The sequence below is a fragment of the Balaenoptera ricei genome, chromosome 6 (assembly GCF_028023285.1).
Source record: "Balaenoptera ricei isolate mBalRic1 chromosome 6, mBalRic1.hap2, whole genome shotgun sequence".
Lineage (NCBI taxonomy): Eukaryota > Metazoa > Chordata > Mammalia > Artiodactyla > Balaenopteridae > Balaenoptera > Balaenoptera ricei.
In genome coordinates this window covers 115294547-115309773 of record NC_082644.1, presented here as the reverse complement: position 1 = coordinate 115309773, position 15227 = coordinate 115294547, and the positions used below count along the sequence as shown (strand labels likewise).

At 53.5% G+C, this 15227-nt stretch overlaps 2 protein-coding genes and 1 long non-coding RNA gene across 4 annotated transcripts in view; 2 read left to right on the top strand and 1 right to left on the bottom strand.

Annotated features, from left to right (window-relative positions):
• Positions 1–15227, top strand: part of DPM2 (dolichyl-phosphate mannosyltransferase subunit 2, regulatory) — a 56182-nt gene that overhangs the window by 5372 nt on the left and 35583 nt on the right. The window lies entirely within an intron of this gene.
• LOC132367398 (uncharacterized) lies at positions 2414–9618 on the bottom strand. 2 transcript variants are annotated; one of them, XR_009503774.1, is made up of 4 exons: positions 9232–9618; positions 7058–7154; positions 4127–4190; positions 2414–3466 (listed from the first exon to the last, which is right to left on the bottom strand). It is a non-coding gene; the product is annotated as an uncharacterized LOC132367398 (long non-coding RNA). The 2 variants fall into 2 exon arrangements; XR_009503775.1 differs by lacking the exons at positions 7058–7154; positions 9232–9618 and adding an exon at positions 5505–6147.
• Positions 8885–15227, top strand: part of EEIG1 (estrogen-induced osteoclastogenesis regulator 1) — a 36948-nt gene continuing 30605 nt past the window's right edge. Inside the window, exon 1 of the mRNA XM_059925710.1 lies at positions 8885–9911. Within this exon, the coding sequence (XP_059781693.1) occupies positions 9766–9911 (146 nt within the window). The 5' untranslated portion in view covers positions 8885–9765. The remainder of the gene's footprint in view (positions 9912–15227) is intronic.

Sequence of the window (15227 nt, the reverse complement as noted above, 5' to 3'; positions counted from 1 at the left end):
GTAAGTATGGTCACTAAACCCATTTTACAGCTGTGAAAATTGAGGCTCAGTGTCTCCAAGCGACTGGCTCCAGGTCATGGAGCTAATGAGTGAAGGAGTCTGGGACTCATACCCTGGCCCCTGCTGCAGCCCCTGTCCCCCACTGATCCCCCAGCACCTCACCACTAAATGGCACCACTGATGATTTTCACATTTAAAAATAATAGCTGTTATTTTATATAGAATGGATAAACAACAAGGTCCCACTGTATAGCACAGGGAACTATATTCAATAGCCTATGAGAAACCACAATGGAAAAGAATATATGAAAAAAGAATGTATATATATATATATGACTGGATCCATTTGCTGTACAACAGAAATTAACACAACATTGTAAATCAACTATACTTCAATTTAAAAAAAATAGCTGTTGCTGACAGTAACACCAGGCACTGTGACTAAGAAATCATAAAATAAGCAGAGCTCAGCAAGGGCTAAAGGGCTGTGTGAATGCCTAAGAGCTAGGGAGGTGACCTGGGAACACTTCCTCTTAGTAAACACAGCCCTGATCACTGGGTGAAAGGTGTCGGACTCCTGACCAGTTAGGTAAGTTCAGGGTCCACCTGCCGACTCCTGGTCTGCTGAGTGGGGGTCTGAAAAGGTTCAGAAGACCAAGTCTAGCTCTGGAGGTCCCCTTTGAGGTCGCCTAGCACACGGTCAGGCTGCCTGAGAAAGGCCTCAGGCCAAATCCCTCCCTCTACCCTGGTCGAGGCCAACAGGGACACAGTGACACTTCCCAGAAATGGGACTTCTGCCTGCCCTTTCAGGAAACCCTCAGAGGCCCCCTCCATGGCTTTCATTTGACTTTGCACAGAAGGAATTCAACTGGACTCTATTTCCAGAGTGGCTCTGTGCCATACACTTTCCCCTCATAACTTGTATCACTGTGCAAAGGTGTCATTATCTCCATTTTATGGGTGAGGACACTGAAAGAGGTTGATAACTTGCTTGAAGCGATAGGGCTGGGATTTTTTTTTTTTTTTCTTTTCGTTTTTTTAGGGCCGGGATTTGAACCCAGGTTGCTTTAAACAAAAGGAAGGTCCCGAGAACTGTGTGTTCATGATGTACCTTGAGATACAGGTGGCAGGCAGAGAAGGGAAAGTTAGAGGCTAAATTCCCTTTTTTTTTTGGCCACGCTGCTTGTGGGATCCTAATTCCCTGACCAGGGATTGAACCCGGGCCCCTGGCAGTGAGAGCACCAAGTCCTAACCACTAGGCTGCCAGGGGATTCCCAAAATTCCTGAATCTTACAGGCCATGTAGGGAGCTGGCCTGGAATAATCACATCATCCTCTCTCTAAAACCTTCCATGGCTCCCCTTTACCTTTAGCATAAAGCACAACCTCATTAACATGGCCTGCAAGGCCCTCCTGTAGGATGGGGCCTGCCTACCTTTCTAGGCCTGCCCTCACCCCCCACAGATCCTGGGCTCCTACATTCTCTCAGCTTAGTCTTTCCTCTCCACCAACTCCCCTCTCTCCTGGCTGACTTCTATCCATTGCTCAGGCTCAGGCTTACACGCTACTTCCTCAGGAAAGTCTGCCCTGACCACACACACCAGGCCAGGCCTCTTCTGTGTCCTCACTTCTCCCTGAGCTCCTCCTGACCTCAGGTGTATCACAGCTCTCATCACTTGGGCCACATCTACATGCCTGCCACTACAGCCCCAGTCCCAGAGCAGATGGCGTGATAAACATCTGTGAATGAAAAATGAATGAATGAAGTGCTTGGCAGACCTTGGAAGGCCGCGGTAGGCAACAGACAGAGGGGGAGGGTGGTGAGGTGGCTGGGCTGACCTGCAGGTTGTATTAATGACAATACTGCAAGGGTAGGGCCAGCGCTCAGAGGTGGGAACACAGGCTGAAGTTTGGACTTTGGCCCATCAGCGATCTGGAATCCTGGGCTGAAGGCATGCTGGAGCCGAAGCCCTGGTTTAAGAAAATAAGTCTGGCCTTGAAGCTGTAGGGGAAAACGAGCAGCTCTGGGGAAAGCCACCCATGGGCCTCTGGACACAATGAAAATGGTGTAAACACACTCTCATGTTTCAACCTGGGAATCTGGCCTGATTTTACACAGTGTCGGGTCAGGCATTGGGCCTTGGCCTTCACACACTCACTAATCAAATCTGGCCAACAACCCCAGGAGATAGGGACTGCTCTGGCCCCACTGGACAGATGGGAAAACTGAGGCTCAGAGAGGTTGAATGACCTTCCCCAAGTCACACAGGGACTCTCCATTGCTGCCTTAATTAAACTGTATCACAGCATACTCAGAGGTGGGGGATCTAGACCATCCAGACTTGCACTGTGTAATACGGTAGTCATTAGCCAACTGTGGCTATCTAAGTTTTTAATTTAAATTCAATGGAGTTTAAAATTCAGTTTCTCAGTCACACTAGTCACATTTTTAAGTGCTCAATAGCCACATGTGGCTAGTGGTTACCATATTGAACAGTGCAGAGATGGAACATTTCCATCATTGCAGAAAGTTCTATTAATAGTGCTTGTCTAGACCATGGAGGTGGACAGTTCTACAGAGACCACTCAAATCAATGCTCTTATTTAGCAGATAGTGAAAGAGAGGTCAGGGACTGGTTCAAAGTCACACAGTGAATCAATGACAGACGTAGAACTCAAAACCCAGGTTCCTGACTCCCAATCCAGTGCTCTCTCCACTGAAGTAGGTGGATTCCTATCTCTTAGCTGGGGTTTGGTAAGAGCTGCTGTGAGGCAAATAGACACCATAAACAAAGTCCAGTGACCACTGATTAAGTGGAAGTAATACTTTAACATTTACAACAGAGGTTGATATCCAAATATGTAATAAGCTACTACAAATAAATAACAAAAAGATGACAACTCAAATATTTAAAAATGGACAAAGGATATGGCCAGGCAATATACAGAAATTCAAACTGCCAAAAAAAGATGAAAAGATGCTAGTGCAAGAAATGCAAGCATGGTAGTAGAGGGTGTTTTGTTTTGTTTTGTTTTGAAACAGATTGGTAAAGATGGAGAAAGTATGGGAAAGGGCACTGTCTTACACTGCTGGTGGGAGTATAAATGGGTCCAACTTTTTGGAAGGCAGTTTGGCAGCATCTCTCAACAGTAAATATGTAAATACCCTTTGACTCAGTAATCCTTGGGCTGGAACCCGGGCTGCCTGACTCCAGATCTCATGTTCTGAACCATGACTGCTCTCCACGAGTGATGGTCAGGCTTGGGTTGGAAAGGGCAGAGTTGGCTGATCAATGGGGAGACTTGTGGACTTGGCCGTGGGAGGTTTAAGCAGGACAGATCACCGTGGGTGAGTTCTTTGGAGCCTTTATCTTCATGTGTGACTGGCTCAGATATTAGCAAGGAGCCTAGCACAAATCGATACGCCCTTGGTCAGCTGCTGGGGTGGCTCAGCTGCCATTCCAGTTCTGCAAATAATTGGAGCCGAGTCACCATTGAATCAGCACTGACTGCCTGTGGCAAGCAGCGCTGGGAAAACGGCTTGACGTGGCACTCTGTGCTGGCTGTCAGGTGACTGAGAGAGCAGGCCAGCTGGGTAGCTGCCTGCCCTCAGGGTGGTTTGGGCAAGTGGCATTTTCCATCCCAACCTCGATTTCCCCTTTCTTTCTTCCTTTCATTTTCTCTTCCTTTCTTCCCTTTTTTCCTCCCACCCTCCCACCTCCCTTCCAATGAATGCCAAGTACACACCAGTTATTGTGACAGAAAACAGAAGGCCAAGCCCTCATTTCTCCGCACACAGATGGTTGGTAACTTGGGGGCACAGAGCAGGGAGTGAGCACTGTGCCTGATGTGGGGGAATGGGGTGGGAGAGGATGCTTGAGCTGAAGCCTGACACTTAGTAGGTGTCACCAGGTGGGCAAGAGGACAAGGCCAGGACCTTTGAGCAGGGCGGCAGGGGTCCGAGCAGGGCAGGCAGGGAGAGGCTGAGCAGTTGATTCCAAAGGGGACTGAATGCCTGGCTAAGAACCTTTTTTTTTTTTTTTCTCTAAGAACCTTTGACTTGCTCTCGCCTTCTGAGATGGCCCAACTCTGTCTGTGAAGTGTGTTTCTCCCAAGGCCGTTCTCACCTTTTGAGATGGACCGCATTCTGTCTATGGAATGTGTACCTCTCTAAAGAAATCCACTTCTTACCTAAAAAAAAAAAAAAAAAGAAAGAAAAAAGAAAAGAAACTTTTACTTTATCCAGAGGGTGTTGGACAAGCATGGAAGGCCTTTTGTTAATAATATCCTTATAATTATATATTATTAAATCATAAAATAAATCTATCATATTACAAAAACCAAACAATATCCCAGAATATTCATTAAAATAATAAACATTTCCCCCCAAACCCTCTCCTTAGTTGAAAGCCTCTGGTAACAATTTAGTGTATCCTTCAAGATTCTCTTCTATGCACACATAAATAGATCTATTTTTCTTGACAAAAATAAGCTCATCCTTTATATACTGTCTGTGATTGCTTTGCCACGATAGGGTGGACATCTCCCGCCTTGCCACACACATCTCCAGCATCCTTCTCAACAGCTGGACAGCATCTCACTGATGATGCTTCCCTTCATTCCACAAATATGTATTTATTTAACCCTATTGGGTACTGGGTATTGTCCCAGGTGCTGAGGATGGAGCAAGGCACAAAACACAGTCCTTCCCCTCAAAGACCCCCTCTTCCTACTGTCAGACATCAGGCTGCTGCCAATATTTTCGTATAATATATAATGGTGCAGGGCCATCTTGCACATGTAACTTTGTACGCATGTGTGAGTATTGCTATTGGGTAACTTACTTTAAATGGACTTGTGCATATTGAATTTTGATAGTTATTGGCAGCACCAAGGAGTTTTAAAATAGGAGGTGACAAGGTTAAGTCTACAGTCATCCATCCATCCACCCATCCATCCATCCACACATCCATCCATTCATATATACATCCACACATATGTATGGATATATGCATATGCATGATATATATGCATCCATCCCTTGGACAACCATTTATTGACTGGCTATCATGTGACAGGCCATGAACTGGATGTGGGGACACCATGGGTGAGGTGTCTGATCCTGTGAAGCTCATGCTGTAACGAGAGAGAAGAAGATAGCATCACAAGAGTTTGTCTAGGGCCAGATAAAGGTAAGGATTCTCTAAGGGTACCCCCACTTTCTCCAGCTGTGATTCTGTTCTACAGGCTGATGTCCCACGCAGTTCTTCCATTCCCCTCTACTCCTGCCTCACTCCTATTCCAATGCTTCAGCTCACTTACCTCCTGACTAGGAGAACCTGGTACCATTCAGTCAAATTCAAAATCCTGGGAATATTCAAAAAGTTCTAGTGGGTGACTATTGTCACTTCTCAACAGGTGTTCCCTCTCTCTTCCCATTGTTCTGGCTCCACCGTGGTCTGAGCCACCAGTTTCCCGTTGGAATGGCTGTAATAGCCTCCTCACCTGTCTGCCTGCCTCTGTTCTCGCCTGCTGACGATCGATCCGTTCTCCAAAGAAGGGAAAGAACCGGAAACAACTTTCAAACTGGAAAGAACTTTCGTAAAGGTATTTTGGACCTTGTCACCAACCTGCTTACATCCTCCCATGGTGTCCTTTTGGGCTTAGACTAAAATCTAAACTCCTCCCAGGCCCAGAGGGCCCACGTGAGCCGGCTCCCGCCTGACTCCACGCCTCTCTCTCCTCCCTCCACACACTCCCCTCCAGGCACACAGAGTCCTGGAAACATGCCAGCTCCTGCCTCTGCTCCCAGAGCTTCCTGTGCTTGGGGCCCCCTTCTTATGTAGGTCTGGGCTGAGATAACGCCTTGCAGAGGCCTTCCTTGATCATCTAAATCAGGACTCCCAATCTGATCATCCTCTCTCAAATTCTCCTGGGATTCCTTTTCCAGACGACTTACTTGTCTGAATTATCTTGTTAGGTACTGGTTTACCTCATATGTCCGGTCAGGGCCTCAGGGAGGAAGGACAGGCTATGCTTGGGAATTTAGGGGACTGGAGAAGTAAGGAAGTGCCAGCCTGGAGCTCCCTGCTGACTAACTCGCTCAGATTCCCATGTCCCTCCAGGCCTGAGCCTTTTGCAGGCACAGCCTCTTCTGGAAAGTTTGATATTCTTTTTTTTTTTTTTTAATATTTATTTATTTTCTTTATTTATTTTCTTTCTTTATTTTCTTTATTTTTTTGGCTGCATCGGGCCTTCGTTGCAGCACGCGGGGTCTTCGTTGCGGCGCGGACTTATCTCTAGTTGTGGCGTGGACTTCTCTCTAGTTGTGGTGTGTGGGTTTTTATTCTTTCTCTAGTTGTGGCAGGTGGGGTCCAGAGTGCATGGGCCCTGTAGTTTGCGGCACGTGGGTTCTAGTTGTGGAGCGTAAGCTCAGTAGTTGTGGCACCAGGGCTTAGTTGCCCCGCGGCATGTGGGATCTTAGTTTCCTGACCAGGGATCGAACCCCTGCCCCCTGCATTGGAAGGTGGATTCTTTACCCCTGGACCACCAGGGAAGTCCCAAAGGTTGATATTCTTATTCCTAATTTATAGATGAAGAAATTGTGGCTCAGAGATGGGAAAGTTTAGGGTGTCTCCTTCAAGATTCCTTCCTATGCATGCAAAACTATACCCAAAGTGTGTGTGACACAGGTGGTCGGTGTTGTGTCAGCCAGATTTCAGACCCAGTTCTGTTGGCTCCAGGGCAAGCAATCCTAGCCAGACCATACTGAACCCCCTCTCGGTTTGGAGTCCCTGAGCCTTGGTGTTTCGAACCAAGGCCATACTACCAATATGCAGCAGAACCAGGATCCTAACTCAGGTTTGTCTCACCCCAAATGCGGCATCCTGTCCTGGCACCTAGCTCTCTCCCTTAACCAGGACCCACCTGGGAAATGAGGGAAGGGAAACTTCCTGGGTTCCCAGCCCAGAGGCTCAGAGAGATAAATACCCCACCCGAGCTAAGTCTGGCAGCCAGGCCCACTCTGCTTCCTGTTGGAGAGGCCTGGGGTTACTCACGGTCACAGCTGAGAAGTCAGCCGGGCCTTGGGACATCCTTGGCTGGCTCCCTCCTCTGAAATCCCCTTCTGGGGTCAGATAGCCGCAGGCCTTTCCCCTGTGGAGCAGGTCCAGCCAGGATTAGTGAGAACCACCACCCCTACCCCAGTGTGAGCAGCACAGCTTAGCACTCTAATGCCTGTGCTCCAGGGTCAGGACCCTAATCAAGTAATTTAAACTCTCCAGGCCTCAACCTCCCTGGCTGTACATGGGGATACATAAAAGTACTGGGAGCTGCTATTATCATTCTTCTCCTATCTGGCTAACTGTGTTTTTCAAATTATGGGACAAACTGGAGAGAAGTACAGGTTGCCACCCATTTTATGGCTGGGAATCAGGAAGGAATCAGAAATCTGAGTCCTCAGATACATGTCCCAACCTAACTCATCCCCAGGTGCACTTGATTCTGTCTCTCAAATGCCTCTCGGACTCCAGTTTTCCTGCAGTGCTGTGGTTCCACTGTCATCATCTCTGGCCTGGATCACCACAACAGGCCTCTCACCCCTGTTTCCCATCTTCTCTCTTCCACACTACCTGTAGTCAGAGCAAGCTTCTTCTAACAAAAAGCAAATCTGTCTGGGTCACTCTCCCGCTCAAAACGTGTGCGTAGCTCCCCTCCTTCCTCTATCTACAAGACTCTGCAAGATCCAGCCATTACAGGCCTTCCAGCCATACCTCCCGCCTCCTGCATCTCTCAAAGAGCCACAGTGCAGGAGCATGGAGGTACTCACAGCTTTCTGTGGGCGTTGCACTCTCTGGCCGCCAGGCCTCTTGAGGCTCCCTCTGCCTGGACCCTGCCTGTATGCATCCTGCCAGTGGCTTGGATAACTTTGTGAGGCATTCTCTCTGAGTCCCCCTCCCCTCCACCCCTGCCTCCACTGAGCTCCCTGTTAAGTCCCCCATTACAGTCCTCATCCACCAGATTTGTCTCTGCCTGTGTCCCTGTCTGCTTCTCCACCTGATCTTGAGCTTGGCGAGGTTGGAGATGGCAGGCCCACCAGTCTCACTCCTAAATCCGAGCCTGGCTCAGGGGCACCTAAACATTTGGGGACTGAATCAATGAACTGCAATATGTTGAAAGCCTGGGAAGTAAAAAGTTCCTGAATTGGTCTCTGTGTCCAGGGCAGTTAATGCAGTCAGGGAGACCAGCCATAACTAGGTAAGAAGCTAATCAACAACAAAAGGCTTTGATAGAAGCTTGGAAAGGGAGAAGCTGGTTCTATCACAGGTTGTGTGATGAACTGCTTTAACTCAAGCCCTGGCGAAGCCTTTACAGGCACTTCCCTCCTCAGTGCTGAGAAATAGAGATTCGAAGCCAAACACCTGCATGGTCTAGTTCCGGCCACCTCTCTTGGGTGTGTTTTCTGAAAAATGGGACTCGCTACCTTCCGGGCCTGATCTAGTCGTCAACGAACTCAAATCTGGGAGGACACTGGAGGGCCACTTCAGCCATAGTGCTCATATTGTTTCTTCTCGTCATTGTTTCTCCTTTTCTTTTGCTCGCGCCCTCCGCCTTGCCGGCCCGCCGGCCCCGGCTTTCCGCCCCGCGACCTCCCACTGCCTCCCCAGGGCCCCTAGCCTTTTCCCTCCGCTCCGCCCCGACCGAGGAGGCGGGCCCAGATGGGCGACGCACCAATCCGAACGCCTCAAGCTGCCTCGGCCTCCCGAGAGTCCCGCCCCACGCCGCCGTCCGCCAATCGAGCTCCGCGCCCGCCCCGCCGGGCCGCCCAATCGTGGGCGGGCTGAGCCCCTGGCGCCCCGCCCCTCCCGCGCTCAGCGGCGGCTCCGCGGGCGGCCGCGCTGGGCCTCGGCTTTCTCCGAGCTGGGCCGCGCAGCGTCTGGCGGGCGGTGGCGTCGGGATCGCAGGCGGCGGCGCTGCTGCTTGCGGGGGTGCTGGCCAGAGGCGGCGGGTGAGGCGGGTGAGGTGGGCGCCACCGGCAGGCCGGAAGGGCGCCTCAGCTCCGCCGGAGCCCGCGGAGCGGGACCCAAGACCGAGGAGGAGGCGGCTCTCCTGCTGCCTGGAGCCCGGCCCGGTGCCCGCCGGGAGGGGGCAGTGGCTGGACGTTCCCAGCCCGGAGAGGCCCCCAGAGCTCCCGGCCGCCCCCTGGGGGTGCCCTCAGCCTCCCCGGACTTACCTGCGCGGCTGCCTGGCACCCAGGAGCGGGAGCGTGGGCACGGCGTGGGCGCCTACCCCCGGTCGCCAGCGGGGCGGGGGCGGGGCCGCCCTCGGCCTCACCGGGCCGCCCATCGCCCTCAGTCTCACCGGTCCGCCCGCTGCGCCCAGTCGCGCGGCGTGAGCTCCCTAGGGACCGCGGCTCGGGATGCTGTCCGCCAGCGCTGCCGCTCGCGCGCCGCCCGCCACCCCTTCCCTTGACTCCTGGGCCATGCCCCAGTGTTTACATGCCGGTGAAGCCCCCGGCCACTCCGAACCCCTCCAAGCCCCAGCTCCCCGAGGGTGAAGCCAACCGGCCTGCGAACTGGACTGATAGTTCAGACCAGGGCCCTCCGGACTCAGATCCCCATCCGCTCTGCCGCCTCAGCCACCATCTGGGCGGGATCCGGCTCTGGTGTTTTGAGGAGGGGGTGTGGTGTAGGGAAAGGAATCCTGGGGATTTCTGGCTCCCCCCCTTTTTTTGGCCTTCGGGGCTTCAGACTCAGGGAACTCGCTCATGGCTTTTTTGATGAAGAAGAAGAAATTCAAATTCCAAACCACTTTCACCCTGGAGGAGCTGACTGCGGTCCCCTTCGTGAACGGGGTCCTCTTCTGCAAGGTCCGGCTGCTGGATGGCGGGGATTTTGTCAGCTTGTCGTCAAGGTAGGAGCTGCGGCAGGCCTGCCTGCAGGGAAGGGGGATAATGAGCCAGATCTAGCCACTTGGCGAGTGTGGAAGTGCCTCTTGGGGTCCAGAGAGTCCTGGAGATTATGTGTGTCTGGGGCAGGTTTGCACAAGGCAGGACTGAGTGATCTGGGAGGTCTGGGCCTGAGGAAGCTGGCAGGGTGCTGGGCACCCATCTGCAGGTGACCAGCCAGATACCTGGGGGTCTGTTGTTTCAGCCCCCTTGTGGGGCCTTGCACACACAGCCCACAGTAGGCCCATTCTGCAGACTAGTATGAAGAGCCCAGCGGGGTTTGGGCTCGAAGGGCTGAGAAGGGGAGGAGTGTTCCAGGGCATCTTGCACCCAGCTGGCCACTCGGGCTGTCATATGATTTAGAGCCCGGGCCAGCCACAGGTTCCCTGGCACTCCCTGGCTCCTGGGAAGGTCCAGCCCCAGGCACTCCTGGTCTGGCTGGAGGGTGGTGGCTGGATTTTGGCCTGCCCAGCCCCCTCTGAGTCACTGCCCTCTTCTGGCTGGAGCTGGGCTGCTTTGCATTGCAAATGCCCTTGTCAAGGAGGCTGCTGCCCTCTCTGAAAGAAAGAGGCTCGGTCAAGTTTAGTTTTTGTGTTCTTCCCCATCCTGCAGGTCCAGCTGCCCGGCTCATTGCTGAGGGCGGCTGAGTTCCCAAGCTGCGCCCACTGCCTGGGCCCATCTGGGGTCACATAGTCCTGGAGTGTGACAGATGGGAGTTTGAGTCCTAGCTTGGCCACTTTGTGGGCCCAATACAGGTCTCTCTGTCAGAGTTGTGAAGAAGTTTCAGCAGAGAGAATGCGGTGCAGGGCCTGGCCCAGTGCCTGTGACCCACTGGCTCCCTTCCTTGGTCTGTCCCTTTGCTCCTCAGGCCTCCTTGTGGGCCCAGTTAGCTGGAGCTGCCTCACAGTTCTGAGATGGGGTGCCTGTTACGGATGGAGAAACTGAGGCCCAGAAAGAGGGAGTAAGTGGCTTGCCAGGGACCTCGAAGGAGGCAGTTGTCAACTGAACTTGGCCTGTTTGGAGACCTGTTGGATGAATCTGGTGGTCGAATGTTCTGCTGGGAGGAGGGAGAGGAGGCATACAGCCTAACCCAGATTTAGGAATCTCCAGTGTGGGACAGGGTGGGGTGCCTTTTCTGTGCACTTGGGTCCGCTCAGGCTGGGAGCTGCTTATCTGAGGAATTCAGACGAGGGCTGCCCTTTGCTGTGGGGGTGGGAGGCTGTCCTCGTTGCCTGGGAAGCCTGTGATCCCATGGCCACCCACAGAGTAGCCCAGCCTTTCTGGGAAAGGGCTGTGGTGCTCAGAGCTAGGGCCTGGGGTCAGCCAGTGAGTGGCCGGGTGACCTAGGGCAAGTTACCTAAACTCTCTGATTCCAAGAACCAGCAATTATTGGTGCTTTGCTCCCTGTTTCACTAGCACCTCTCACTTAACCTGTTGACTATGCCATGGAGCAGAGTGGAGGTTGGGGGAGGCCTGTAGTATTGTTATTCCCATTTTATAGAGGTGGCTCAGAGGCTCAAAGAGGGATTGATTTCTCTGCGTTAATACAGCAGAGCCCAGATTCAAACTCAGGATGCGCTTTTAGCCTGTTCTGCCTTTGAGCCTTAGTTTCTTCTTCTGTGAAATGGGAGAAGTCATACCCACCCCTAGAGTTGTGATGGGGAATGGGTACTGTATATACCATGTCTGGCCAGGCAGATTGTTGCAGCAGCTGTTGTTACTATGGTAGAGGGGCCCAGGCCCCAGCCCCTCCTAGGTCTTGGGGGGACCAGGTGGAGCCAGCAGAGGGCCTACATCTGACCTGAGGGCTGGGGACAGGGTCTTGGATCCTACTGAAGAATTAGTATTCAGCCCCAGGCTGAGGTCTCAGCTGGCTTCCCAGGCCCTGGGGCCACTGTCACCCTACCTGTCAGCATTTCAATTGCCCTAAACCTGCCCCCTCATCCGGGAAAGTCTGGAAAGTTCCAGGTCTCAGCCCACAGTGTCTGGATTTCACCTCTCTCTCCCCTTCTTCCCTCTTGGCAAGGGGCCATGGATTCCCTGAACCCGGCTGAGCCTGCCTAAACAGGCTTTCCCAGCCCTCATCCTGGATGAAACCTGAGTGGCATGAGGAGGGAAGAGCTGACATTGAACCCCACACAACTGGGCACTTAGTGGGCTCTGGGTACCTGTTTGCTGCTGGGCATGTGTGGCTGGAGGGAACAGACACGTTGGGACCTGAGGCTGCTTTGGAGCTGCTTTGGCTTTTGCCCAGGAGATGGGGGTTCCTGGGTTCCTACCCTTCCACTCCCATCCCACACACCCTGGTCTGCAGCCTGGGAGCCCCTCTTCACAGCCCACCTCTCCAGAGGGCCAAGGCCCTATTGTTTTCGAGGTGGGGTAGGGTCAGGGGTGACGAGACCTGCTTAGTTTATTAGCACACTGTCCGTAACCCCAGAGACCCCTGACATGTCCCAGGATGTGGGGGTGGTGGCAGCATGGGTGGTGTCTGAGCAAAGCAGGCCCGAGGCTCCACTCCTGCAGCAGCCACCCTCCTAGCTAGAGTGTTTCCCTGTGTGTTGGGTGCCATGGCAACAGCTGGGTACACAGCTCCAGCCTGACCCAATTTGAGCAGGTAGAACAGGTGGTACATTGCACTGTTCCCCAGCCTCATCTTTCTGAGGCCTCCTTATGAACCGTAATCCTCACAGCTACCATGTTCAGTGCTACGTGCCAGGTGCCGTGCTGAGTGTTTTTGCACATGCTGTGTCTGTTCATCCTCTCGGCCATCCGGAGAGGTCACCTGGCTAGAAATGCAATTGGGAAAATAACCATTTTATCATTAGGGTTTAAGCTGCCTTTGACTGTGCATTACTAGATGCCAGGGACCTGCTGAGCACCTCGAATGCATGATCAGCTGAGTCCTTGAACCACCCCGTGAGCTGATGAGGAAATTGGGGTCAAGAGACCTAAAGTGATGGACCCGTGTCACTCAGCGAGGGAGTGGCAGAGCTGTGATTTAAATGTGGGCAGGTCCGGCTCCAAGGCCCTGCCTTGCCTTGGTGGCAGAGGGCTTGAAGTAGCTACAGCCTCATGTCATGTCCTCAGACTTTTGAAGGAGGTTCTTTTTAGTGGGTTGGGTGGTACAGGGAAATCCAGATTTGGATCATTTCAAGGCACTGGGCTAGATCCTGTGAGATCTGAGGAAAAGGGGCCCTGGGGCCACAGGTGGGGGTGGGGCTGAAGTCCACTGCTGTGGACTTGGTGCCAGGCACAGGCTGGCACTGGGGCACAATGGGCATTTGCCAACATCTCTGCCTAGAGGCCTTCCAGCAGACGCATCCAAATGGCATCTGGGAGGCTTTCCTAGGGGTCCCAGGAGGGATGCGTCCCAGCCAAGTCTGGTGAGTCGGGAAGCAGTGGACCAGGCTGTGGTCTCCCTAGGGCAGGCTGGGCACAGGCTTCCAGCCTTGAGCCAATCTGTCTTTCAGGCAGGAGGAATCCCAAACATCCTGAGAGGTCTCTGTGCCGAGCTGGCACTGGTCCTGTGGCCTGCCCCATGCACGTGGCTGGTGGTGGGAGGGAGCGAGAGGGAGGCGTTGATTTACCTAACAGCAAGTCCTCTCTGGAGGAGACAGGCAGGGTGAGCCTCCTAGGCCAATGGATGGGGAAACTGAGGCTGGGGACAGAGAAGTCACTTGTTCAGGGTCACTTCATAGGAGGAGCTAATGGCACAGCCGGATGGGCTCTGGTTGGCCCTGACTTCTGTCCCCTCTGCAGTATCCCTCTTTGCACGAAGGGGCAGGCTGGGTCAGAAAGAGAAGAGGGGCCCCTCCGATGGCTCTTCCTGCTCTGCACTTGGGTGCCAGGCTGTCTAAGAAGCAGACTGTGTGACTTGGGCAGGCTCCCACCCGTCCTTTCTTTTTGGCAACTTTGAATTCTCAACTATCTCTTCGGTGGGGTTTTTATTTGGGCATCCTTTTGAAAGAGGGCATGCCTGCTCACAATACAGGTACTGACTTCTCTCTGTGGGCCTGGCCTTGAGCAGGCCAGGACGGGAGACCTCCGAGGGATGTTTGGGATTTGTGGGGGGCATGAAGAAGACCTTGGACAGGTCAGCTCTGCAGCTGGAGGCCCTGTGCCCGGGCCTGGGGAGGCCAGGTCTTTGCACACACACACCACAGGCTTGGCTGGGCCTCTGCTTCCCCGAGGCCCTCTCCCTCCCTCCTTGGAAAAGGCTGCAGCTGCCACTTGAATCTGCTGCCCTGCGAGGCCTGCTCTCATGCACATCTTAATGTGGAGGGAGGGTCATGTGGAGATGGACACACAGTTCTGTCTCTTGGGCCCAAGGGTGCAGGGATGTGGAGGTGCAGTGGGACCCTAAGGCAGGCAGGACATCCACTTCCCTTCACAGATCAGGAGCTCTGGAGACCGAGTCGGGAGGGGGGAGGAGCAGGAGGGGGAGGAGGCTGGCAGGCACAGGTCCCTTTTCCACATTTACCGAGCACCCTCTTGGTCCTGGGCTTTCAGAGGTGACCGGGACCAGACAGCCTTGCTCCCATGGAGCTCCCCATGGGGTGGGGGCAGTATGCCTGCGGGCATCACAGAGGAAGGGCTTCCCTGAGGAAGTGACCCTTCATGGGAGCCTTGTGGGCCGAAGGGAAAGCCCTCCCTATCACAGTGATGTGCCCCATCCTGAAAGCATAAGCTCCGTGAGTTTGGGAAGAGGTCACGCAGAGGTCCCCAGCTGGAAGGCACTTGGTCAGTGATCTAGGCAAGGGGCTGGCATGGTTGGGGAATGGAGAGGGGTGGCACGGGGCTGGCTGCAGTAAATGAAGATGGGGGTAGCTGGGCTGGACAGTTCCTGGCTTTGGGGGTCCAGCCGAGGGGCAGGGGGGCAGTGTGCCTGGATGCTGGCTCTTGGCTGCCAGGTGGAGAAGATGCCAGGGTGCCTGACCGGTACTCAGTAAGGGAAGTTGGAGTTGTGGCCTGGCTGGGCCGTGGCAGGCAGAGGGAGAAGAGTGGGCACACTGGAGAGAAGGTGGGCGGGTAGAGCCGGCAGGTGGGTTTCCTTGTCTTCAAGTTCCTGGCACCACACCCAGCACTTAGTAGGTGCTGGAAGATGGAAGTTCAGAGAGTGCACGGTGGCCAAATGCGGCTGGGGTTTTGTTGCCCTATACAGTGCTCTAAGAGTTTCTGACAGCATAAACAAAAATCTTTTAAATCAGAAGATCGAGCAACGGTGTCACGTGGCAGCATCTGGCCCGAGGGGCTTTGCGCTACCTCCTCCGTGGGCTGCCTGC